The sequence below is a fragment of the Balaenoptera physalus genome (assembly GCF_965194825.1).
Source record: "Balaenoptera physalus genome assembly, chromosome: 11".
Taxonomy (NCBI): Eukaryota; Metazoa; Chordata; class Mammalia; order Artiodactyla; family Balaenopteridae; genus Balaenoptera; species Balaenoptera physalus.
The window spans coordinates 73,208,522-73,231,721 of NC_138896.1; the positions used below are offsets into that span (position 1 = coordinate 73,208,522).

The 23,200-nt window shown below is 55.4% G+C and overlaps 3 protein-coding genes across 15 annotated transcripts in view; 2 read left to right on the top strand and 1 right to left on the bottom strand.

The window, feature by feature from the left end:
• HEMK1 (HemK methyltransferase 1, mitochondrial release factors N(5)-glutamine) overlaps positions 1-7,311 on the top strand; it is a 34,043-nt gene extending 26,732 nt beyond the window's left edge. For 5 of the 7 annotated variants that reach the window (XM_082414732.1, XM_082414738.1, XM_082414737.1 and 2 more), the window contains 2 exons: positions 1,165-1,302; positions 7,173-7,311. In XM_082414732.1, coding sequence (XP_082270858.1) covers positions 1,165-1,258 — 94 coding nt within the window. In that variant the 3' untranslated portion in view covers positions 1,259-1,302; positions 7,173-7,311. Of the gene's footprint in view, positions 1-1,164; positions 1,303-7,172 lie in introns of those variants that run through there. The other 2 variants (XR_014251209.1, XR_014251210.1) reach the window with 1 other exon arrangement.
• On the bottom strand, positions 7,019-12,234 carry CISH (cytokine inducible SH2 containing protein). The gene is made up of 3 exons (XM_082414740.1): positions 11,881-12,234; positions 8,868-9,088; positions 7,019-8,626 (listed from the first exon to the last, which is right to left on the bottom strand). The coding sequence occupies exons 1-3, from the start codon at positions 11,898-11,900 to the stop codon at positions 8,103-8,105; spliced, it is 765 nt and encodes a 254-aa protein (XP_082270866.1). The 5' UTR covers positions 11,901-12,234; the 3' UTR covers positions 7,019-8,102.
• The window catches only part of MAPKAPK3 (MAPK activated protein kinase 3), a 65,322-nt gene continuing 49,141 nt past the window's right edge, over positions 7,020-23,200 (top strand). The window contains exons 1-3 of one of the 7 annotated variants that reach the window (XM_082414725.1): positions 7,020-7,323; positions 7,639-7,801; positions 18,055-18,331. In XM_082414725.1, coding sequence (XP_082270851.1) covers positions 7,143-7,323; positions 7,639-7,801; positions 18,055-18,331 — 621 coding nt within the window. In that variant the 5' untranslated portion in view covers positions 7,020-7,142. The other 6 variants (XM_082414724.1, XM_082414730.1, XM_082414728.1 and 3 more) reach the window with 6 other exon arrangements.

Consider the following 23,200-nt stretch of genomic DNA (forward strand, 5'->3'; position numbering starts at 1 on the left):
GGAAAGGTCAAAACACACACACACACACACACACACACACACACACACACACACACACACACTGATGTTGCTCAGAAGTAGGGCTGGTGGGGGTGGGGAGGGGAGAAGTGCTTCTTAGGAGAAGGCTGAGAGGCGAGAAGCACTTTTAAAAACAAAGCTTTGGCCCAACCCAAACTATGAGTGAAATCCTCACCTCTGATGGAGGAGGAGCCCAGCTCTGGTGACAGGAAGGGCCCAGTCTGGCTCATCGGTGCTGGGTGTGGGGGGTCCCTGGAACAGGGCTGTGCCTGGGGAGCATTTGCTGGATGCCACTCCCCTTCCAGCCATACCATCAGAGTGTGGATCTCCCTAGTGGGGACTGTGCAGTGGAACAGTCCTAGAGGACTGCCTGGAGGAGTTGTGGCCATCCCAAGTTCCCTCAGCCCTCAGAGGCCACTTCTTGCACTCTGGGCCCTGCCTGCTTCAACCAGGCCTGAGTCATGGAAGCAACTGTCTTTACATTGAGCATAAAGCTTTGGCCACACAAAAAGGCTCCTCCTGCTTTGGGCCTGCCACATCTTCTGCTCAGAGATGAGCATCAGCTTCTACTCACCCCATATTCCCCCAAAACCAGGCACAGCCACTCTCCAACCCCCCTGTGGCAGGGCACTTCCACTATCTCTGTTAGACAGATGGGGAAACTGGGACTTCCCTGACAGTCCGGTGGTTAAGACTCCATGCTTCCAGTGCAGGGGACGTGGGTTCGATCCCTGGTCGGGGAACTAAGATACCACATGCCATGCGGAGTGGACAGAAAAAGAAAGAAAGAAAAAAAAAGAGCTCTTGGCTGTTTGCGCTGCAAGGAGGAGCTGTGGAGGAGGCAGCTGCTTGGCCGGGGAAAGAGGGAGTCAGAGCCCACCTCACCTGCGACGCAGCAAAAAAAAGACATGGGGAAACTGAGGCTCCAAGAGGTTAAACCATTCGCTTAAGATCCTACAGTGATTTTGGAGGGGCTGAAATTTGAACTCTGCCTGAGTTCTTTCCACTTGGCTAATTTGCCTCTTCAAAGACATCCCCAGGAGACTTTCATGGGAAGCATGGTGTGTATGTGTGAGAGAGAGAGAAATTTAGTCAAACAATGGCTGTTTTGAATTTATTATGGAAAGTATGTTTTCTCCTCCCCAGGCTGGAGAGACCTGGGAAAACTCAGTCTCCAGGGAGATTCCCTAGGATGCATTGGGTGCCCAACACAGGCATGAATAAATGCAGGAGAAGTTAAGGAAGACTTCTCAGAAAAGGAGCATTTGAGTTGGACTTTGAAGGGTAAGTAAGAGTTTGCCCTGGCAGAACTGAGGAAGAGGACATTCCAGGATGAATGACATCCTGGTATGTGGAGGGCTGTTTGGAGGGAAGCAGAATGAAATGGCTTGTTGGCAGTTTGGGAATCCATGTCTTGGAGCCTGGGGTAAGGCACAGGCAAGATATGAGGGGAGCCTGTGAATATCACTAAATGAGGAAGGCAGGACAAGTTTGGGTTTGCAAGCCCCTCACTCTGGAGATGGTGGTAGTGCTGAGGGGGCCAGTGAGGAGGCCATCAGGATGGTCCAGTCAGGTTAGTGAGTGATGGTAAGGCTAGATCTGGGCAAGGCAGCCATGGGGAGCAGCAGGAGAGCAGCTTGAGAAGGACCAGGGGCAAGGTAGATGGACGTGGAGATCAACAGGCGGGGGGTGCATGTGGGGGTTGTGGAGGCATGTCTAGGGGACAGCGAAGAGTCCAGGTCTGGACAGGTGGAGTCTGGAGGGCCTTGAACCAGGCTGTCCATGCTCCTAGTCAGAAGGCAGCAGACTGAAGTTCAAGAGTTCTAGGGTGAGGGGGACAGGCCCTGGCCTGGGATTCAAAGCCCTGGGCTCCAGCCCCGTATGGCCACTTCCTCTCTGGGTGACTGTGGACAAATTACCCTGACTCTCTGGGTCTCAGGCTTGCAGCTTTGAAATGGGACAGACCCAGAGGTGCTACCCAGCTCACCTCCCTCACCTGTGACTCACCTCTGAGGGCATAGACCACTGAGGGCGTGGAGAGTAACAGGCCTGAGGGAGACCCATCCCCCAAGGGTAGCAGATGGCCTAGTCTCTACTGGAGCTGCAAGGGAAGTTGGTAGAAGGTTAGGCTGGTCTAGCCTCCACCCCAGCCCATGCAGAGACCAGACAAAGGGTCTATTTACCACGACTGGAACCCAAGGCCTTGGTTGGCAAATGACGCCTGAAGGTGGAGGGCTGGGCTGGCAGGGCAGCATCAAAGCTGGTGGGGTGAGGGGCTGCTTATAGCTCCAGGGAGTTCCAGCCAGCTCCCCTGCAGCTCCCATGGGGACCTCAGGGGACATCAACACCTGTCCGGGGACTTCCCTGGTGGTCCAGTGGTAGAGAATTCGCCTTCCAATGCAGGGGACGCAGGTTTGATCCCTGGTGGGGGAACTAAGATCCCACGTGCCATGGGGCAACTAAGCCCACATGCCGCAACTACTGAGCCTGTGCGCCTCAACTAGAGAGCCCACGTGCCGCAACTACAGAGCCCACGCACTCTGGAGCCTGCGCGCCACAACTACAGAGCCCACGTGCCCTGGAGCCTGCGCGCCACAACTAGAGAGAAGCCCGTGAGCTGCAACGAAGAGCCCGCATGCTGCAACGGAGAGCCCGCGTGCCGCAATGATGATCCCACATGCTGCAATTAAGACCCGATGCAGCCAAAAAAAAAAAAAACCCTGCCCTGCCCGCCTCTCAAATGGATTAAAACAAGGGACAAGGAATAGTTACAGTGACAGCTGCAGCAGCTGCCAGGTTGAACCCTCTCAGGCTCTCCTCAGTATCAACTTATAAATCCTCCTGGGCCCCCCATGTCCCCTCTGAGAGACGTGCTGTCACTCCCCCCATTTCACAGCTAAGGAATCTTCTGAGGTTCAGTGAGGTTGAGGGAAACAGCCCCCCCCAAACCAAGTGTACAGCACATAATCCAGACTGGAGGGGAGGTGGGGGTAAAACCAGGGTTGGAGGGACATGCTAGCCAGGAGTAAATCTCCAGGGACCTCCTGTCTTAAGTATCAGATGTGGGAGCCCCAGCCTGCTGCCCCAGAGTGACCATTGGAATGGCCCCTTGGGTGGCTGGCTGTGCAGCCTGCCTAAGCTGGGGAGGGGGCCCCATACCCTGCAGTTGGGGTGGGGAGGACACGTTCACCAGGAGAGGCTGTTGAATTTCTGGCAAAGCTCCAACCTGCTTTATATTAAAACTGGTCTAACAGGTTGGTATGAAAGGGCTGCCCAGGCCTGCGCAGGCTCCACTTCTCCTGAAGAAAGAGGGCCTTTGTGAGGTCCCAGAATCCTCCTGCCTTCTTGATTAGGACTTATTTCAGGCTCTTGGCTCCTCTATTTCACTGTGGAGCTGTGCTGGGCAGGAGGGTTCCCATCTGAGAGTGGAGCCAGCCTGGCCATGTCCGCAGACCTATTCAGACCCATGTTCGGCCTTGATCCAGCGAGATTTGCTTAGTTGGCAGATTAGAAGCTGGGCCCAGGTGCAGAGACCCCGATGGTTCAGGGCGTGTTAGGACACTCGGTGATCACGGGTGAAGCCTCCCAGCAAGACCTCTCATTGATTGACAAGAGAAACCTGAATGGCCTAGTGGCATCTCTGTCCCAGAATTTTTCCAGAGGGGCGTTGTGAGTCCGAGGATGGACACCACGAAGGATCAATCTGCAAACCCACTTCCCCGTGGCCTGACAGAATCCTCTAGGGCAGTCCCCAGCCCCCCTCCTCCAAAAAGCCTTCCTGAATTGCCTGGCCTTCTACATGTCCCCAGTGCCTTGTGAGGGCCAAGGCCTTAGCACGCCAGCCCCTGGGAGGCAGAGCAGAAGAGCAGTTTATACAAATGAGGCCTTGAGTCAGGGTTTGAACCCCGGCTCTGCCCCTCACAAGCTGTGTGACCCTGAAAAAGCCACCACCTCTCTCGAGTCTTATCTCTTCTGCTGTAAATGGGGACAACCTCTGCTGGTGTGCAAGGCTGCAGTGAGAACTTAATGGGGCACGAACCCCACCCAGGATCACCTCGCCTCCTCTGCTCTCCACCACACCCTACTCCTCCATATCCCATACCTCTCAACCTCCTTTCTGGCCTCTGGCCCCCAGGCCCTTGTGGGGCCATCCCCCCCCAGCTGACAGGTTCACTCCTTAGAACTGAGCATTGGATCATAGCTTGTCCCTGCTAAATACTGAAGGGGCGCTCCATCGCACCAGAGCACAATCCATGTGCACCCTCTGCCCTCTTCACCTGCCCTCTGTCTCCTCAGCCCTCCTGGGCAGCCAGCCATCTTCTGGTCACACCAGGTTTGTTCCTGCCTCAGGGCCATTGCACTGGAGCTCCTTCCACCTGGGATGTCCTTTCTCTAAGTTGTCTGCATAGCCAGTTCCTGCTCTTTGCTCGGGTGTCCAGGCTCAGTGCCACTCTGCTCCAGAGCTTTCCCCGACCCTCTCATCTGCAGCAGTGTCCCCACACCCAAAGCACTTTCTTCCCCGCCTCCTGCTTTGCTTTCATTTCACTCTCAAAACTCATCCTGAGTGCCCATTTGTTTACTTGTTTATTATCTCTCGCCCACCAGCCCATGAGTCCCACAAGGATGGGGAGTGTGTCCATCTTATTCCCTGCTGTGTCCCCAGGGCCCAGGTGGAGTCTGGCCCAGTTTGTGCCCAAAGAGCATGTGTGCTGGTAAAGGACTTAATCGGTAAAGGGTTACCATCAGTTATTGTTTGTATGTTGTGCAGGGTCCTGTGCGCCCTCCAGTCAGCTCCTCTCTTCCTCCTTGGTCAGTGCCGGTAGGTGTGCTCCTTTCACCAGCCCAGAACCACCCAGGGGTGATTACAGTGACCAGAGGATTTTCAGCATCTGTTAGGCTGGGTCTCTGACTTGGGTCTAGGGCCCGATGACATGCTCTCCACTGATCCTGTTCTAAGTAGGCGTCACTCACTCCCTTGGTAGGGAAACATGAAAATAAGATTGAAGCAGATTGGGACTTCCCTGGCGGTCCAGTGGTTAAGACTCTGTGCTTCCAAAGCAGGGGCTGTGGGTTCGATCCCTAGTTGGGGAACTAAGATCCCACATGCCGCGCAGTGCAGCCAAAAAAAAAAAAAAGATTGAAGCAGAAAAGTATCAGGGGTCAGAAGTAGCTGGTAGCCCCTCCTCAGGCAAGAGCTGGACCCTGGCTTGGGCTGAGGCGACGGGGAACGGGATAGGACCCTTTTGGTCAGGCCAGTGGCTCCAGAGACCTTAGCAGGCAGGAACGCAAGGGGATAAATCCAGCATCCAAGAACAACTCACCTGAAAGCCGCCCCCCCACCCCAGCTGCCCGTCCTCGCCACCTCATGTAGCAGTGCAGGGGCAGGTGGGCAGTCAGGACCCCTCAGGCTTAGCTCTGCTCTGTGCCTCACCTCCTCAGCCAGTCTCTTGCCCCCTCTGGGCCTCAGTTTCCTCTTCTGTGAAATATGGGTAATATTTAGACCTACTCCCAGGGTTGTGGTGAGCATTACATGAGGTGCAAAGCCCTTGTCTGTTGCCAGCACCCGGTGGGCACCGTGAGACTTGTCCCCTCTGTGGACAACGAAGGGCTTCCTCCTGCTCCAGCACTTTCTGTCTGGGTCATGGCACCAGGTGGGGAAGAGCCTGCCTTTGGCCCCTCTGTGTCTGCTACCCACCCACTGGGTGACTCAGATCTGGGGGTGGAGCAGACAGAGGGGTCACCTCAGGCATTTTGGGAGTCATCAAGGGGCTGGGATCCAGGCTGAAGCAATAAGGAACTGCAGACATCCCTGGCAGGGCCATGGTGACCTGGAGGAGGTGTTTGTTGGGCCCTGCAGCCAGCAACGGAGAAGGCACCAGGCGGGACACGTGGGCCTGGGCACCGCTCCGATAAAGACAGCCCTCACCCACTTCTTGCTCACTCTCACCCAACATCAGCTCCATTCTTTCCCACAACTATCTCCATGCCTCCCAAGGTTCTGTGCCGCCATAGTTCTTGATTTTTATCCTTTCCTGCCTGCTCCTTGTCATCAACACGTCACTCCTCACACCTTCCTGCCTTCAATCTGCTGACATTTGCCTCTTCTAATCTTCAGCTTTTAATTGTCTAAGGGCTAAGAAGACAGAAAGTTTAGAACTGTTTCTAAAATAAGGGTTAAAGGCTATGAATGAGGTTCACAGGAGCCTTCCTGTGAGGTACTCAAGTAAAGATGCAGAAAATTTCAGGACATAGTGGGATTCCGGGTGCTGAAGTGCTCCAAAGGCAGACCATCAGATAATGGAGAGCGTTTTCATTTTAATTGCTTTTTCACCTACTTCTGATATGCAGGGCCCTGAGTGAGAGAGTCCCCAAACCCCAATCAGCCTAGACCAGAGCCCCATTAGCCCCATCCCAGGCCAGACCCTGCCAGCTTACTGGCCACTATCCACAACTCAACTGTTCCACCCCACTGCACAGAATGACCCTTCCCCAGGCCTCCTTGTGGTCAGGAATATAAGCTTCCCAGTCACGCCCTGGTGCCTTTGCATGCCCTGTACCTTCTCCTTGGAATGACTGGTCCTGACTTCTCTGATTGTTGGTCTCCTCATCTCAAAAGACGCTGCCCCCAGGAGTAGTCCACAGTCCCCATCCCCCTAGTATTCTCCACTTTCAATCTTTAATTGACATCTCCTGTTTACACATCTCTCAGATCTGGTGCTCCTCTGCCACCACCCCCCACCTGACACTGGGCAGTGACCCTGCAGGCAATCCAACTGGCCTTCATCTCCTGCATCCCACCCTCCAAGGGGACAAGAGGAAATGAGTGGAGAAAGGCTTCTTGCTACCCCCTCCACTCTTTACTGGGTGCCCTAGCAGGGCCTGCTCTGCCACATAGGTCTCTGGGCCTCTGCTGACCCAGATGTAAAGTGGGGGATAATGATAGTAAGATCAAAGGGGACAAACTGTGTACAACTCAAAAGAGGCCCCACTGAGGGCTCCATAAATGAAAGGTACAATTTTATTGTCATTACAGAAAAATCAGTGAAAAAAAAAAAAAAGACTACCAAACTGGGGGGTTTTTTTTTTTTTTTTAGAAATAATTATTTTATAAAGTCTTATCAGATATGTATTTTCTTTCCCTCTTCCATGTGCAGGCACCTTCCTGGGCAGGAAGCAGAGCCAGCAGAGGTGGAGTGGCAGCCCTCAAACTACCATGCCCCTCCCTGACACAGCACCCACACTCATGCAGGGCCTGTGCCCCAGCGAGACCAGCTCTGTGCAGACAGGGCTCTGCCCTGCAAGGGGGTGAGTGGCAGGCTCTGCAAGGCCCTAACACTTTGGCTCCCTTTTCTTGTTTATTCACCCATCCTCCCAAAACAGGGCTGGAGGCAGAAGAGGGTGGACACCTTCACGGGTGGGTGGGTCAGCGCCAGGACATCCAGGACTGCCTTGGGTCCAGCAACACATCTCAGGATGAGGCTCTCTGCCGGGAGGAACCAGAGAAGCTGAGGCAGGGCTGGGGTCTCTGGAGCACTCAGGGCTCAGGCAGAGAGGTGGGGTTGGCTCTCCAACCCAAGGAGAATAAATAAATAAATACTATATAACTGTGCCGTCCCCCAGCCTGGCCTGCTCCCGCACCAGGGGACTGTCACTGTCAACCTCAGTTCCTCTGGCTGCCATCCCCCCTGAGACAGAGGCTGGCTGAAAGGAGGGGGCCTGCCCCACCCTGTGGACTGAGAAACCAGGGCTGGCCAAGTCTACGCAGTACAGGAGGCCACAGCAGGTGAGTGGGGGCCTGGGCCCAGCCCACAGGGTGAGACGAGGTGCTGCCAGTCCCCTCTTCTGTCACATGGCCCGCCACAGTGGAGCCACATGGGAGCTGGGGGCGCTGATCTCCAAGTCGCGTGACACTTCTCCCTACCCCTCACCCCCAGCCTTGTTCCTGCAGACCCTTCCTGGTCCAGCTGCCAGATGCATGTGGCACCAGGATGACTAGAGGAGGGATAGTGGGAGCCCAAGTCCAGCTGGAGCCGGTGTCCCCTCCAGGGTCTGGCTGGGTGAGGCTAGGCGGTTGCTTGGCTGGGTCAGAGCTGGAAGGGGTACTGTCGGAGGTAGTCAGCCATGCGCCGGGGTAGTGGCAGGCAGTCCACGTCGGCCACCAGACGGTTGATGACGAGGCGGCACAGGTGCTGCAGGCTTCGGGTGCTGCTTTTGCGCACAAAGGGTTGCACCAGTTTTAGGTGTACAGCAGTAGCAGGCAGTGCTGGGTCACCAGGTGCATCTTCCTTAGGGGTAGGCAGGGCTGGGGTGGTTGCAAGGTCAGGACTGTCACTTCGGGTATCTGCAGCACAGGAGGCCACATAGTGCTGCACAAGGCTGACCACATCTGGGAAGGCCAGGATGCGCGGCCTGGACAGGCAGTTGGAGTCCAGGCGGAAGCTGGAGTCGGCGTACTCAATGCGCACGTTGGTGGGGCCACGGGTGGTTTTGACCGACAATGTGAACAGGTAGCTGGGGTGGGTGCTGTCACGTACTAGGAATGTGCCCTCTGGCATCTTCTGCAGGTGTTGCCGGGCCTCACTGGCCGTAATGGAACCCCAATACCAGCCTAGGCAAATGAAGAGGGGGCTAAGAGACTGGTCACAGTGGAAATTAGTTGGGTGCACCAACCCAGGTCAAGGCAGGGCTCAGCCTCTCTCTTCACACCTCCCTGGGGAGTGCTGTACCCCTTTTCTCCCATCAGACTCTTCTGGCCAGAGCCATGCCTCTCAAATTAGACACAACAGGCAGAGCTAAACTCTCCCCATCAGACTTTCCAGGACAAGTCCTGCCTCCCTCCTCAGACTCACCAGATTCCCGAAGGTACGAGAAGGTCTTGGCTATGCACAGCAGATCTTCTTCGGGGTCCAGCACCTTGGGCTCACCCTCTGGCTGGGCTGGGGACTCCTCTGCTGCTTCCTCCAGGAAGGCACCAGCAGGTAAAGGCTGCATAGCTGGTTCGGGCAGCTCCAGGGACTGGGCCCACAGGGGCCGCTGCCCGATCTGCTCCACAGCCAGCAAAGGACAAGGTCTAGAAAGAGGTGGATGGGCAGTGAGTGGAGGCCCTGTGCTCTCCCCATTTCCAGAGATCCCCTCTGCCCCAGACTGGCTATGTGACCTCTGGCCAGTCTATCTCACTATGAGCCCCAGTTTCCCCTCTGCCCACCCATGGGCTCAATGAGACCGGTACCCCACCTCCCACTTGTCATCACAAAAGGCCCCTTGATTACTTTCCCCACATATGAACCCTCTTCTGAAAGAGACTTCTCCACCCTCCTGCATTTATTAAACAGTAATTACAATCATCCCTCAGTATCCGCAGGGGATTGGTTCCGGGAGCCCCCGTGGATACGAAAATCTGCGGATGCTCAAGTCCCTTACATGAATGGCGTAGTACAGTGAATACTTTGGGCCCTCCATATCCATGGGTTTCGCATCTGCAGATATGAAGGGCCAACTGTAATCTCTTTCTATTTTGCACCAACCAAATACACTTCATTCTCTATAGGCATCTCTAGCTCACAGTTGCCAGTTGGTGTTCTCACCACACTGATGGGATCCAGCACAAAGAGGCTTCACAGTGGTGCCCTCCTGGCAGTGGTGGGCCAATTAAATGGCACTGGTTCTGGTTGAGCCGAGGGATTGGTCACATGCTACCTCCCCATAGGTAGGAGTATCTGTCAGAGGGACCTAGGTCCACACTGGCCAGGGCTTAGAGGCTGGAATAATCTCCCCAAACAGGTCAGACACCCATCCTGTTCTCTCCTCTTCCCAGCTGAGGGTATAGGGTAGACAGTGGCCTCTAAAGGCACTGACAAGTCCCACCTCCCATAAATATGAGCTCCCACCAAAGGGCAGGGTACTCATCCCACATTCCAGATCCTACCCTGATGAGCCTGCCCTACGAGGCACTATGATCTTATGCAAACACTGTTCTTCACTAGACGTCAGTTTCCCCTCCTCCTCAATGAGGGGTCCTACCAGCCCAGACACTGAGGGGTTCGGCCACACCATATTTTCAGATGGCTAGAGTTGGGTTGCTGAACTGGCCCCAATCTGAGCAGTAGCTTCCCTTTAGGGGAAGCCCACCCAGCATGGTGATCCTGGGGCTTCCTGGGAGTGAGGGGCATGGCCCTGGTTCCCAAGGAAGAGACTGCTGGTCCTCTCCCACTCATCACAAAATAAATCCTCGGGTCTTGGGTCTGGTTCTCTCCTGGGCCTCAAGATACCAAATAATGAAACCCTGGGCCCTACCCTAAAGGAAAACTCATAACCCAAAGTCATAAAAGCAAAGAATGTTAGGGGGAAGTCAGGGTCTGCCTGTTCCTGAGCTGAGTCTGCCAGGCTAAAGGAAGGAGTAGCAGGGAAGGCACCACAGGCAGAGATGATGGCATGGGTAAACACTGACAGGTACTGCTTACGAGGCAGGAAGAGGTGGGCAGGAACCGGCGGCAGGAGTCAGGCAGAGGAACCAGATCTGACAGTGTAAGTTATACAGTGTAGGTTATAGGTGACTCTTAGAAGATTTTAACAAATCAGGGGCCCATGACCACTCAAGAGAAGAAGGGGCCGTAAGACCCTAGCATACCACAGCCTGCTAATACTTTTCCACCCCTACCCTGGCTGTACTACGGGAGCTCTGGAATCCCTGTTGGGGAGCTAGAGGCTGAGTTTCAAGGAACTGGCTGATGGCCTGCCTGCTGGGACCCAGAGCTCAGCTCAGGCCCAGGAACCTTCTAGGAGTATGGGAGGTGTCATTGTCTTGGCGGTGGCTGTTATGTTCCAGGTGTGGGTGGCCAATATGTATGTGTGCCTGCTGTGGAGCCCAGCCTGTGAGTTCTGCCTGGGCACATAAGCCAATGAGGCAAACTCAGCCCTGAGGGGGGAATCCCTCAGCAAAGCTGACAACCCATACCTGCAATTGGGAATCCCTGCGCCCTACCTCAGGAGGGCACCAGCTGGTCTGTGGCTGTGTGTGTGTGTGTAGGTCTTAAAAATCTTGCTTTCCCTGCTGTGGAGCACCCATTCACATCTTCTTTCACTCTCCCTGGAACTTTCTGAGCTCCTGTCAGATCAGTTTGGAGAGCATCAGACCCTTGGTTGAAGGGGATCCTGAGGCTCTGGCCAGAAGGAATGTACCAAGAATGCTCAGCTGAGGCCAAGACTCTGTCTTATCAGTCCCCACCCCACCCCCACATTTTGGGAAACTTGGAGAAGGGAGGCAGGAGCCAAGGTCCTTCTCACACTGGGATCCCATTTTGGGCTGAGAGGAGGGTTGAAGACATTGTGGGGGTGCCTCAGGCAGGACTGGGCCAAACCTAGGCTCTCCCAACAGCTGCTTGTTCAGCAGGTGCCAACCAGGGGAGAGGAAAGGATCTCAGGTTGGCTTCCCAAGAACAGCCTAATTGCTAGACGAGGCAGGAGAGTGGATGACAGGACAGAGAAGGGCAGGGGCTGGCCCAAGGTCACAGTAGGCTGTTGGGCCAGCAGGCTAGGATAGAGCGCTCCGGGCCCAGAACGGCTGGGCAGGTGAGCCACGCCTTGGAGGACGCGCTGCCTGAGGCGTCTACCTTTTCCAGCCAGAACCCACGCTTAGCCCACCCTGTTTCTCCTGTCGCCAGCCGACCCCCAGTTTCCCTACCCACAGTGCCAGTAGAGGTGGTGACGATGTTGTCACCCTGCCCTGTTGTCTCTCTCTAGGTCTTTCCGCGCTCGGTCATTTCCGACCGGTCAAGCCCTCTTAATGCTCGGCAGCTAGCACGAGGCCAGTAACTCTGCCGCGTGCCGGCGCAGAGGTGGGTGGGGGCGGAGAGCCGCGCTTACCCCTGAACGCAGAGGACCATGTCCCGGCAGCGGCAGCGGCTGCTCCGGAGCTGGGGCTCGGCCTGACGGCGGCTGCTGGAGGGAGCCAGTGGGCGCGGGTCGCGCTCTCAAGGCAGGCTCCCGGGGCGCACGGGCGGTGGGCCGGGACTGAGAAGTGGCGGCGCGGGCAGGCCGGGAGGGCGCGTGGGGCGGGCCGGGAGGGCGGGGCGAGCAGCCTAATCTTTTGTCCTCTGTGTCCCAGCCCTTCCCGGAAGCGACGTCTTCCTAGAACCGCCGGCTGTGCGGCCGGGCGGGGAGTGGTGCAGGCGAGAGAGTCGGTTCCCTGGTCTGCGGCCGAGGGCCGCTAAAGGAAACACCTTTGACAGATTTCCAAGAACTTTCCAGGAAAATGGGGCGGGGCCGCGCTCGCCGACCAATCGCAGCGCAGGAGGTGGAGCCGAATGGTCAGGCAGGGCCAATTACAGCGCTTGGACCCAAGGCTGACGTGACCAAGCCGGGTTGAGAGTGACCTAGAGAACATTAGGGAAAGTCCAGGTTGAAGAGGGCTAGGCAGGGGCAGGTGCTCTACCTGCCGGAGCCCAGATTTCTTTCGGGCACTCCGCTTCGTTGGGGACAGGCCCCCTTATCTCTCTGTAGAACCGGTGGCAGCACGAGGGCGCGGTCACCGGCCTGTCTGCCCAGCTAGCGGCTCCTCCAAGGCGGTCTGTCTGGTGTGCAGGGGCCCCCTGTGGGCTGCACTTGGACCCCTGGACTCTGTGTCTGGGGAGGTGGGTGGCAAGGGGTGTGGTTTGGAGAGGGACATTAGGGGAGGGAAGGGGTACAGAGGGAGTACGCAGATACGAGCAGCTTCACGGGGGTCAAGCCTGCGGCCACCACAGCCAAGAGGATCCAGGCGAGAACGTTTTCACTGAGAGTTGGGGGAGAAGGCACCATCCCAACCTTTGCATCAGGCAGGGCCATCCAGTCTCGGCCCCAGCCTGGCCTCTGGCCGGCCCTCCAATCAAGGAAGAAATGACTACCGATTGAGGGGCAGGCAGGCCCCCAGCTCACCCCACAGGACAGTTCACATGTGCCTCTGGGTTGGTGGGTCCCCTAAAAATGTGGGAGAGAGACCTGGAGCTCCAAACACCCAGAGATAAACTGAAGGTGGGGGGTAAAGGTAGAGAGAAGGAGCAGTGACACCCCCTCCCATCTACATGGAGCACTTGATACATTTGATCCTCAACAGCTGGTATTACCCCCATTATGCTGAGCCCCAGGGAACAAAAGTCAGAAGCCCATGCTCCTACCCTTGATCCTCTCCACCTTTTCCCAGTTCACTGGACTCACCAGGGAACATCTTGAAAGACCATAGGGGCTACGCACACCTCCTCTAAGCCCTTGGACCAGAAGGAGAGGGAGAGAATTGGAGAAGTGGCAGGGTCCACTCCCCACTTCCCACTTCCCGGTGTGTACCCCCAGGTTCCCCAGAAAGAAGGTAAGCTTCAGGTCCCCTAGCAGGGATGACAGACTCCTGGCAGGGTCCAGAAGCCTAAATGGCAGTATCCAGGTTTTCCCCAGGGCAGACAGGGCTGAGTTTGCCCTTCCTGGGAGGGGATGGAAGACAAAGGGGGTCCAAAAGCAAAACCCCGTGAAACAGGACAAAATGACAAAATAATTGGTTGAGATTAAGATGAGAAATGACTTCAGGAAACCCACTTCTCTGTAAATTTCCTGAAGGGAAGTTGAGCTTCAGTGTCGCCCCACCAGTCCTGAGTAAGCCAGAAGCTGCTTGCATGGGGTGGAGATGGGTGTGGAGACCTCATTACCACTTTGATGGCTGGGGCACCTGGAGAGCCCAGCATGGAGCCCCTGTATAAGGTGCTGTTTCTCCAGTAGGAACTGTCTACTGCCCCACATACTATGAAGACAAAGGGGCTTCACAGCTGCCAAGCAACAGAGCTAGGATTTGAACCTTGGTCCCCCTGGCGACAAATCCCAAGCTCTCTACCCCGAGATTGCCCTTTCCCTTTAACTGTGATTACTTTACTGAATGCTTACTATGTGCCAGATGCTCTCAGCAGTTCCCAGCCCCATTTCATTGCCTAACTACTACATATTGTCCCCTCTTTACAGGTGATAAAAATGAAGCATAGAGAGGTTAAAATATACCCTAGATCTCACAGGCCCAACCCCTCCCCCACTTCCTCTCTAGGCTCCTATGATAAGCCAACTCCTAGACATCCTTCAGGATCCAACTTTCAGGTCCTCAGTGAAGCTTCCCTGCCTCCAGGACAGTCAACATCAGGGCACCACAGGTGTCCCCTTGAAAGCGCCCCCTACAGAAGTCAGTGATTGTGCAGTTCTGTGTGTAAACTAAAGGACCCAAGGGTTTTGCCCTCCAGCTGCCCTTTGTAAATTTGACAGCACTATGCACCTCCCCTGAATGCTGGGAAGAGTGGTGTGCCTTTGTTTTACCCGAGGTGCCTGCCTGCCCCAGGTGTTGTGGGTCCCTCTGGCCATCTAATTGTCACCTCTCCTGCCCTGACTGCTGGGCCCACACTGCCACCCAGTGGCAATTCCTCTCATAGTTTCATGTGCCACATCTCCATGGATTCTTCCTTCCAGAAAAACCTCGCCCGTGCACCCGAGATTCTTGCTGCAGGATCTCTCTGCCCTTCCCCACCCAGAACAGACACAAAATGGGTCACAAGAATATACAGCAGTGCCTTCCTCAGGGTCTGGCTCATTTGGTCTGTAAACTTTCACATATGCAGCCTCTCCTCTCCCCAAAGAATAGTCCACACGTGTGTGTGTGTGTGTGTGTGTGTGTGTGTGTGTGTGTGTGTGTGTGTGTTGAGAGAGGGGTTTCAGCTGCCCCACCACCCCACCCAGGCACTCACTGGATGCCTTCGTCACTGTAAGCTATTCCAAAGTTCTCAGCCCTCATCCTCTTGGACATACAGCTCTCATGGAGAGCTGTGTGGCAGAGTTTGCCACCCTGTACCCACCTGCCCTGGCCCAGCCATCCCCAATACTGAATCCTCCCATCAATTTGCAGGTGGCAGATGCTTGCTGGAATGTGAGCAGTGAGGGGAAACCATGCATTCTGACTCCCCTGGGTCAGCTGCAAAACACGTGTCTATGATGAACCCATGTGGGGAACGTGTGTGTTTGTGTAAGCATTGGCCTTGGTATGGACACTGCAAGAGGAGAGACATTGTCATTCCTTGCTTTTTATATATCTATATGGTTCGAATTTATTATAACAAGCAAGTTTTGCTTATGCAATTAAAATTTTTAATAAAAAGAGACCAGTTTAAAAAATACAGATACAGAGCGCACAGGCTACGTTGGAGCTGAGCCCAGCTGATCAGCCACGATCATGGATGTGCAGCTCGCCATCTTCGCCAACCTGCTTGTCGTTCTCTATCACTACATGGCCATCAACAGTCCCAAGAAGCAGGAATGAAAGTGGCCCTTTCTCCACCTCAGGTTTCCAGGACATAGTCTGAGGCAATATGGAGCGTGTGAGGGTCCTTCACCCTTCACTTCATCCCTTCTACCCATCACAATATACAAAGCAACTACACCTGGATTTTTCCAAACAACTTTTATTTCCTCAAAGTCTTCCTTAACCCTATGGAACAAAAAGCTGCCACTGAATAGGGCTCAGTATAGGGGCTACTTTCTTTTCTACTTCCTCCCCCTAATATAAAAATATAGATTTTTTTGTGGTCAAAAAAATACAAATACAAAAATGTTAGAACAATTGTAATCTAACTCCATTTTTAGAAAATAAGATAGCTTAGAGACCACAGCACGCAGAGATGACCTTGGCTACGACAAGTGGCCAGCCTCCACCCTCAGCTCTCTAGACCTCTGCTTATGGGTGGGGCCTTGCTTGTCCAGAATGAGATCTTGCTCAGCTTTGGGCTCATCTGGCTCAAACCAGTCATCTCCATAGGAGAAGGAGACTCCTTCTCTAGTCTCCAAGCCTTCAAGCAGTGGTAGCTTCTGGATCACAGGGCTTCCTGCAAGGCTCTGAGATCTTGGATCAGATTCTCAGGTGGGGCTCAAGGACAGAGGTCCTGGCTCCAGCTAGGCATAAATGTGTGTGTGTTGTGTGCATGTGTATGCCTGTGTATCTCTGTGTGCATATGTGCACACGTGTAAAGGTGTGATTGCATGTGTGTGCACATGTGAACACATGTGAGAATGTGTACATGTGGATGTGGGAGCGGGGCAGGGAGGCACAGGAGAAGAAGGCATAGTTTGAGGGTGAGAGTTGGGCCCTGGAGTTGTTCTTTGGGGGTTGGGATAGGGGCTGTGCCATGGTAGCTACTGACCTCAGGCAGGTCGCTTGACCTCTCAGGGCTTGTCACTCGTGTGTCTGGTGTAGGCTGCATGGGATTGGTACTGCCTTCCCTCCTCCAGTCCCAGTGCGATCATGGGGTGCCCAGATAGAGCATCTGCCCCGTGTCTGGTCCAAAAGAAGAGCTCAGTACGCTTAGTTGAGGCTGTCATCTGGGCTTCTGCTTTACTGAACCTTCCTAGCTTGAAGGTCACCTCAAGGAGAGAGGGAAGAGCCCCTCACACCCTCATCCAGCTCAATGCCTGCACAGAGTGTGCCTGTTCTCCTGGAGCTGCTGCCCAGTCATCCACGTGAGTCCACATGCATGTGTGTGTTGGGGCTTAGGGGCAGGGAGCTCGCTGGGCCCCAATTCCGAAGCCAGAAGATACCTTTGGATACTTAGGTATACAGAGGAGTTACCTACGGGTGGGACAGAGGCCGCGGTTCCTGCAGTCCTGCTAGTGGCCTGTAGATGGCAGCAGAGGCCCGCACAGGGATCCTGCCCCAAATCACATCTTCCCTGTCCCAAGTGAGCCACCTCTTTCGGGGCTGTGGGGCGAGAGGGAAGTGCAGGAGTAGTGCAGATTTGTCCAAGGAGACAGCTACACACGCTGCAGCTCTAGACAAGTTGTTTCCTCTAGGGGGTTCTCAGCTTCCTCATCCGTGAAATAAGAGTTAACAGTCTGTGATGGGAAGACCCGTTCGAAATACGTAAGGTAATCTAAGGTGGGCTCAGAGTAGAGACCTAAATGTGGAAGGGAAAACCACTTAGCTAATAAAGAATATCTGTCACTGTGGTGGGAGGAGGAGACTTTTTAAACATGACACCAAAAGCTCAAACCATAAGGTGAAAAGTTGATGGATCTGACCAAACGGGAATTCAGGATTTCTGGTTTTAGGACGCTGTATTCCAAGGGATATGAGCAGGAGATGCACAGAAGGGTAGAGATGCCAGTGCTAGAGAGACGCGCAGAGCCACCAGGAGCTAGAGACACGAATCACAACAAAATTCTATTGCACTCTTGCCCTGTTGGCAAAAATTAAGACTTTAGATACGCTGGCGGTGGGCCACCACTAAGGAAGTTGCAAGCCTTAAGATTATACTGGAGGGCCTCCTGGCAGCGTGCAGAGAAAACACCCGACTCAAGGGGCTACCTGAGACTCCAAGAAAAACAAGACTTCCTGTGCTGCCACTTCCTTGGTGGCTGGTAAAATTCGCGGCTCGCACAGCCCACGCGGAACCCGGCTGCGCTAGCGCTGGAGTCTCCCGGGAGGCTGGCGGAGCCTAGGAGGTTTCTGCACCCTTGAGAAGCCACGCCCCCTATTTCTGCCTCAGCTCTAGGCGGGCCCCGTCCCGCCCCGCCCCGCCCCGTCCCGTCTTGCCAGGGCCCGCCTGGCCCTTTAAGGCTGACCAAGCCCGGCCTCAAGCCGGGGACGCGCGGGGGAGGGGAGCAGTCACGTGGGCAGGCGGCGGGGTGACTCTCAGCTCTGGGCGCTCGCGGCCGCGGGCTTCGGCGACTGCCGCCCCTGCCCCTTACCGGCGCCGCAGCCAGGTGCGCTGCCGTCAGGTACGCCCTCGCCAGGTACGCCCTGCCTGGGCCCCCTCCACCTCCCACTTCCGGGACCTCGCGGCCCTTTCCCCTCTTGACAGGTGGCCGGGCAGGACTCGCCTGTGCCCGGCTGCGTGACCACCTCCCCTTGCCGCGGGTCCGTACACTCCGACAGTTCGTTCCTCATTCCCAGCCCTGTCCCCGACCCGAAGCCCACTCTGGCTCAGGGCTTCCAAGGCTGGGGTGTATTGAAGAAGTCTGAGCGGAAGTCACTCTTCCTCTCTTTACCAGGTGGCCCTGGACGCGCCAGGCTGGGGCCGCCTCTGAGCGCCCCGCGGGGGCCATGGATGTCGAGACAGCAGAGGAGCAGGGGGGCCCTGCGCCCCCACCAGGTGCACCCTGCGGACCTTGCTCAGCCGGCGCTCCCGCCTTCGGGGGGCGGCGGGAGCCCAAGAAGTACGCAGTGACCGATGACTACCAGTTGTCCAAGCAGGTGCTGGGCTTGGGTGTGAACGGCAAGGTGCTGGAGTGCTTCCACCGGCGCACCGGGCAGAAGTGTGCCCTGAAGGTCAGTGACCCCTCACTGCCGCGTGGGTGACCCGGAGGGCCCAACAGCAAAGACCTGTGGGTACAGGATATGACCAGGGCCCCTGTTAAGCTTCTTAAGCTCAGCATTTCATCTTCTTACTCCTCTGTAAGGTTGGACTCCTGGTTCTCTCTGCTTTACAGATGGGGAAACAGGCTTAGCCTTGCTAAGCTCAGAGTGTCCCAGGGAGCAAGGGGTCAAGGGGTGGAGTCAGTGTGGGTAGAGCCTGCTGTACCCGGAAGCAGGGAAGGAGGGGCTCCTGACTCTGGGTTTCTGGCTGGGCCTATGAGTTTGGGCCCAAGGGGGACCCTCACTCAGCTTGGCTCCTCCTTCCATGAGAAACTCTTCTGACTGGAATGGGTCTGAGTTTCTTTTTGCCTGAGGCTGTGTCCTCACGAAAGTTTGGGGTGGGGCTATACATTCTCCTGAGGCCCCTGGCTGCCTAGGCTGGAGTGGTGGGAGCCTCCCAGGGCTTGCTGGTGGGCAAGGCTGACGCCCACTGCACCTGTGGACAGGAAGCTGCTGATGGGCTCCAGATGAGTCACTAGACCCATGTTGAGAGGGGGCGGCCCTGCTCCAGCTCTGACCCACCCTGTTTCCTGGGCAGAGGGCAGCTAGCCATCTAGCCACGTCACACCATAGACTCCCTATAGGCCTGGTTAAGACCTCACTGATACATGTGGAGCCCAGGGAGTCCTGGAGGTGGCTGATCTAGCCATGTAGTTCTGGCTTAGGTCATATAGTTCTGGACCCAGGACCCTGCCCCGTACCCAGAATCCCTTGAATCTGTCATCACTGAGAACTTTACTTAATTGCAGCCTGTACCAGTGGCCACCTGGATAGGTAGAGTATGGCAAGGAGAGTGGCTCCTGGAGGTTAGAATACAGCTAAGGATCGTCTCATTTTACAGACATTGCAATTATGAGGCCAAGCACAGAGTCCTGCAGATGTAGCTCTAATCTTTGGCCTGCATTTGCCAGCTCCATAACCTTGGACTAGGTCTTGGACTCTTGAAATCAGGTTTCTCTGCTCAAGGGTTGATAAGATAAGAGTTGATGTGAGCTTGGAATGAGATGATGCATGTAGAGTAATTGGTACAGGGCCTGGTGCAGGCCTGGAGAGGCTACAGGAGTTATTTAGGGCACAGAGTCTGCAAGTATCTGAGCAGGGGACCTGGGCCCAGCTCCCTGTGTCTTTCCCAGTGGCCCTAGGACTGATAGAGGGGGTCATCTCCCCAGGGTGGTCTTGGAGGGAATCATGAGGATGGGTCTGGAAGATGCTTAGGACAGGGCAGGTGAGGCTGGGTCTCAGGCACAGCTTCTTTGCTTATGAACCCAGCAGTGGAGTGGGGTTGGGAGGCCCTTTTGGAGCCCCGGGCAGGGGATTCTCTGAGTCCTTCAAGGAAAAGGAGGCTCTTCTGAGGGGAGATGGGGCTAAGGAAGTGAGAAGTGAGAGTCTTCATTCTCTCCCTCAGCACCATCTTAGCCCTTTCACTCCTGCTAGGGTCATGGTGCAGTCTGGGTGGGCAAGGGGACGACAGAGGCCTCTTCTTTTTTTTTTTTAGAAATTCACGTTCTTTTATTTATTTATTTATGACTGTGTTGAGTCTTTCGTTTCTGTGCGAGGGCTTTCTCTAGTTGCGGCAAGTGGGGACCACTCTTCATCGCGGTGCGCGGGCCTCTCACCATCGCGGCCTCTCTTGTTGCGGAGCACAGGCTCCAGACGCGCAGGCTCAGTAATTGTGGCTGACGGGCCCAGTTGCTCCGTGGCATGTGGGATCTTCCCAGACCAGGGCTCGAACCCGTGTCCCCTGCATTGGCAGGCAGACTCTCAACCACTGCGCCACCAGGGAAGCCCGAGGCCTCTTCTTAATACCAAGGTTTTGGCCTTGTGAGCCAGGGCTGAGCTCTGACCACCCCCTGTGGTACTCTAGATGCTGTGAGTGAGGCAGGGGTGGAGTGAGAGGCTGGAGTTCATGGTTCCAGGCAGCACTGGCTTTAAGCAGGCCTGGGCCTAGGCCCTTCCCCGTAGGTGCTGTGTGTCTGACAAGTGACTTGGGGGGAACTTCTGTCTGCAACAACTTCCAAAGCACCTCCTCTTGAATCTAGGGCCTCAGTGCTCTCTGTTCTGGACTAAGAATGGGGCAGGCCTAGAACAGATTCCCCTACGGTACCACTTTAGGCTTCATGGATGAGCGTGGCTAGGGCTATTGGCTTGGGACCTTCAGGACCTGGTGCTAGGTTGGCCCTCAAGGGGGGACATGGATTAGATGTGCCCCCCCAAGCACTTTCCTGTTCTTGCCAACCCCCACTCCCCTCCAGTGACCAAGTCCCCACCCAGCTAGGTAGGGCCTCACCATCTTCCAAGATGGGATGAGCACAGCCTCTAGCACATCGTACCTATACTGTGAGTGATGGCTCTAGCCTTGACAAGGTAGGTGGCACCTTTATGCTTATAGCCTCTGCCCCCTGCCCAGGAGGGCCAGGACCAGGAGACCTCAGCACGTCGCCTGGCTTGGGCCCCAGGAGCTCAGCCAGTCCATGAATGGGTCTCAGCCCTCTCTCTGCCTCTGCCTAGCCCTCTCCCCAATTGCCGCAGGTCAGCCTAAGTAGAGGCCCTGGGCTCTGTGCCTTTCTGCTTCCCTGGACCTACGTCCTAGGTTACCAGGCTGGCCCGTCTTTGTCTTGTGGTCTGGATTTGTCCAGGCCATCTCTTCCATTCTTGGTTTAGGCCTCGTGTCGTGACCTCTCCCATATCTGTCCTCTTGGCCCTGTTGCTTAGGGTGGTAGATAGTGCTTAGCATAAAGCCTGGAACACAGCAGGCACTCATAAAACAGGAAGAGCTGTGGTCGATGGCCCAATAGCTGTTGCTGTTCTTTGGGGGCCCTAGAGAAGCAGGCTTCTCCTTCCTGGGGAGCTGGGCCTCTTCCCCTTTCCCTCAGCCCCTGACCGCTGGCTTGGTCCATCTTGGCCTCACTCATACTCAGGAACTCTCTCCCAAGGCCAGCTTCTGCCACCAGTGCCGTCATTCCACTCTCCATTCGACCCTTAGCACTTCTGCTGTCCCTTTGGCAGGAACTAGAGGTCTGCCTGCCAAGTATCTGGGACAGGGGACTGCCTCCTACTGACCTCTTGCTTGTGACCCCTTCCAGGCCTAACTGGTTAATTGACACCCCTTATCTTCACTCCTAACTGGACACAGCCACCCCATCACATTAGATACCCAGCCTCTCAAACCTTATCCCATATATGAAAGTCAGGACCTGGAGTTAGTGGTCAGAAGTCACGTGGCTTGATTGGGATGGGGGATTATAGCAGAGGCCTGAATTCCCTCCCCTCCTGACTTCCTGCCAAGCCGCCTTGTGGTCCTCGGCCTCCTGGCAGGCAGAAGTGACAGTGGTACTTAGATAAATAAAAACAAAGCCTTGAGGAGACTGAGGGGGTCTGCAGTGGGAGTCTTTCCTAGCCCTGCTCTCTGGGTTCTGGGTCCATTGAAAAATGTTGGAGGCCCCTGGGGCTTCCAGTGCCCTCATCTTCCCATCTTTGTCAAAGAGTAGAGTGGTGGGGTGCTGGATCCACATGCCCAGGAGATCCCTGCATTGCTCCATGGGTGGGGCTGGCCTGTTGGAGCTGGTGCTGTGGAGCTGGATTTGAGGCTGGGTGGGGCTGCCAGGCAGGCCAGGTACTTCCTCATTTGGTGCTGCCACCCCTTCACCTACCGTCTCCAGACCGGTCAGATCAGCCTCGGCAGGACCTCTTGTTTACTGAATCAGCAAATTAGGAAGCATGTGGAGGGCTGGTGGCCTTGTACAACAGAGTCCCCAGTAGTGGTTTTACTGTACCCAAGCATCTCTTCAGGCTGCCCCTCTCCTGAAAGGAAAGAATCTGAGGAATTCAAGCACTACCACACTCAAGTGGAGCCTTCTGAATTGCCAGGAGTGGGCAACTTGCTTTTTAAATGAGGATCCTAAGGAGAGCATCAAACTCTACAAAATGCAAATAGTGAGACTTTGGGGCAGAGGGGGATTATTTGGAGGTTCTTCACATCCTGCCCAGCTGGCCTCGCTCACAGCTTTAGAAGCTGTGCTCGTAGCCTACTGTCAGGATCCCCTTTGTTGGGACTTCCAGAATCTTCTTCCCACCCCCACCCCCACCCCCCAGGAACTGATGCCATCTCTCCAGCTTCAGGCCTTGGTGGTATGGAGTCTAGTATGCTCGTGAATGGCTAACAGTCTTCCAGAGCGTTCTGTCTGGCAGGCCCTGTCCCCAGTGCGCAATACATGTTATCTTCCCTAACTCTTTTCATTCCCATTTTATGGATGAAGACACTGATATTCAGAGAGGTAAACAACTTGCCCAAGGTGTATAGCTGGTGAGTGGCAGGGCTGGGACGTGAATCCAGGCAGTTTGATGCCAGAGTCTTAGCACCTAAGTCACCTCATGCCTCATGCAAGTCTACGGGGACAGGGGAGGGTCTCTGAGGCTTGGCTCCTGGAAAGATGGTAGAAATGTCCTCCATGACTCCACTGGGCCCCAAGTGATACTGCTGGTGTTTGTCTGTATCTGCCCAGCTCTCCTCACTATTCAGGACTCTATGCCTGTAAGTGGACAGGTGGTGGTCCCGCAAGGCCAGTGCACAGGAACCATGATGGCTGTTGGACTGCCTCAGAAAGGGTATATGGTTCATCTCAAGCCTTGTGAGTCTCAGACAAGCCCAGCCCAGCGAAGTCCAGGGTGCCACAGGCAGGAAGTCAGGTTGGTGAGTGGGCGAGAGGAAACTGTCAGGACTGGGCCAGCCAGGGGACGTTTCCTGGAAGAGATTGCCAGCTTTAATGCAGGCCTCTGGTCTGA

Coding starts and splice junctions, on each gene's coding strand:
- CISH (XM_082414740.1), bottom strand. CDS start 11,900: ATGGTCCTCTGCGTTCAGGG. Junction 9,089..11,880: donor ATGGTCCTCTGCGTTCAGGG/GTAAGCGCGGCT, acceptor ACCTCTTTCTAG/ACCTTGTCCTTTGCTGGCTG. Junction 8,627..8,867: donor CTCGTACCTTCGGGAATCTG/GTGAGTCTGAGG, acceptor TCATTTGCCTAG/GCTGGTATTGGGGTTCCATT.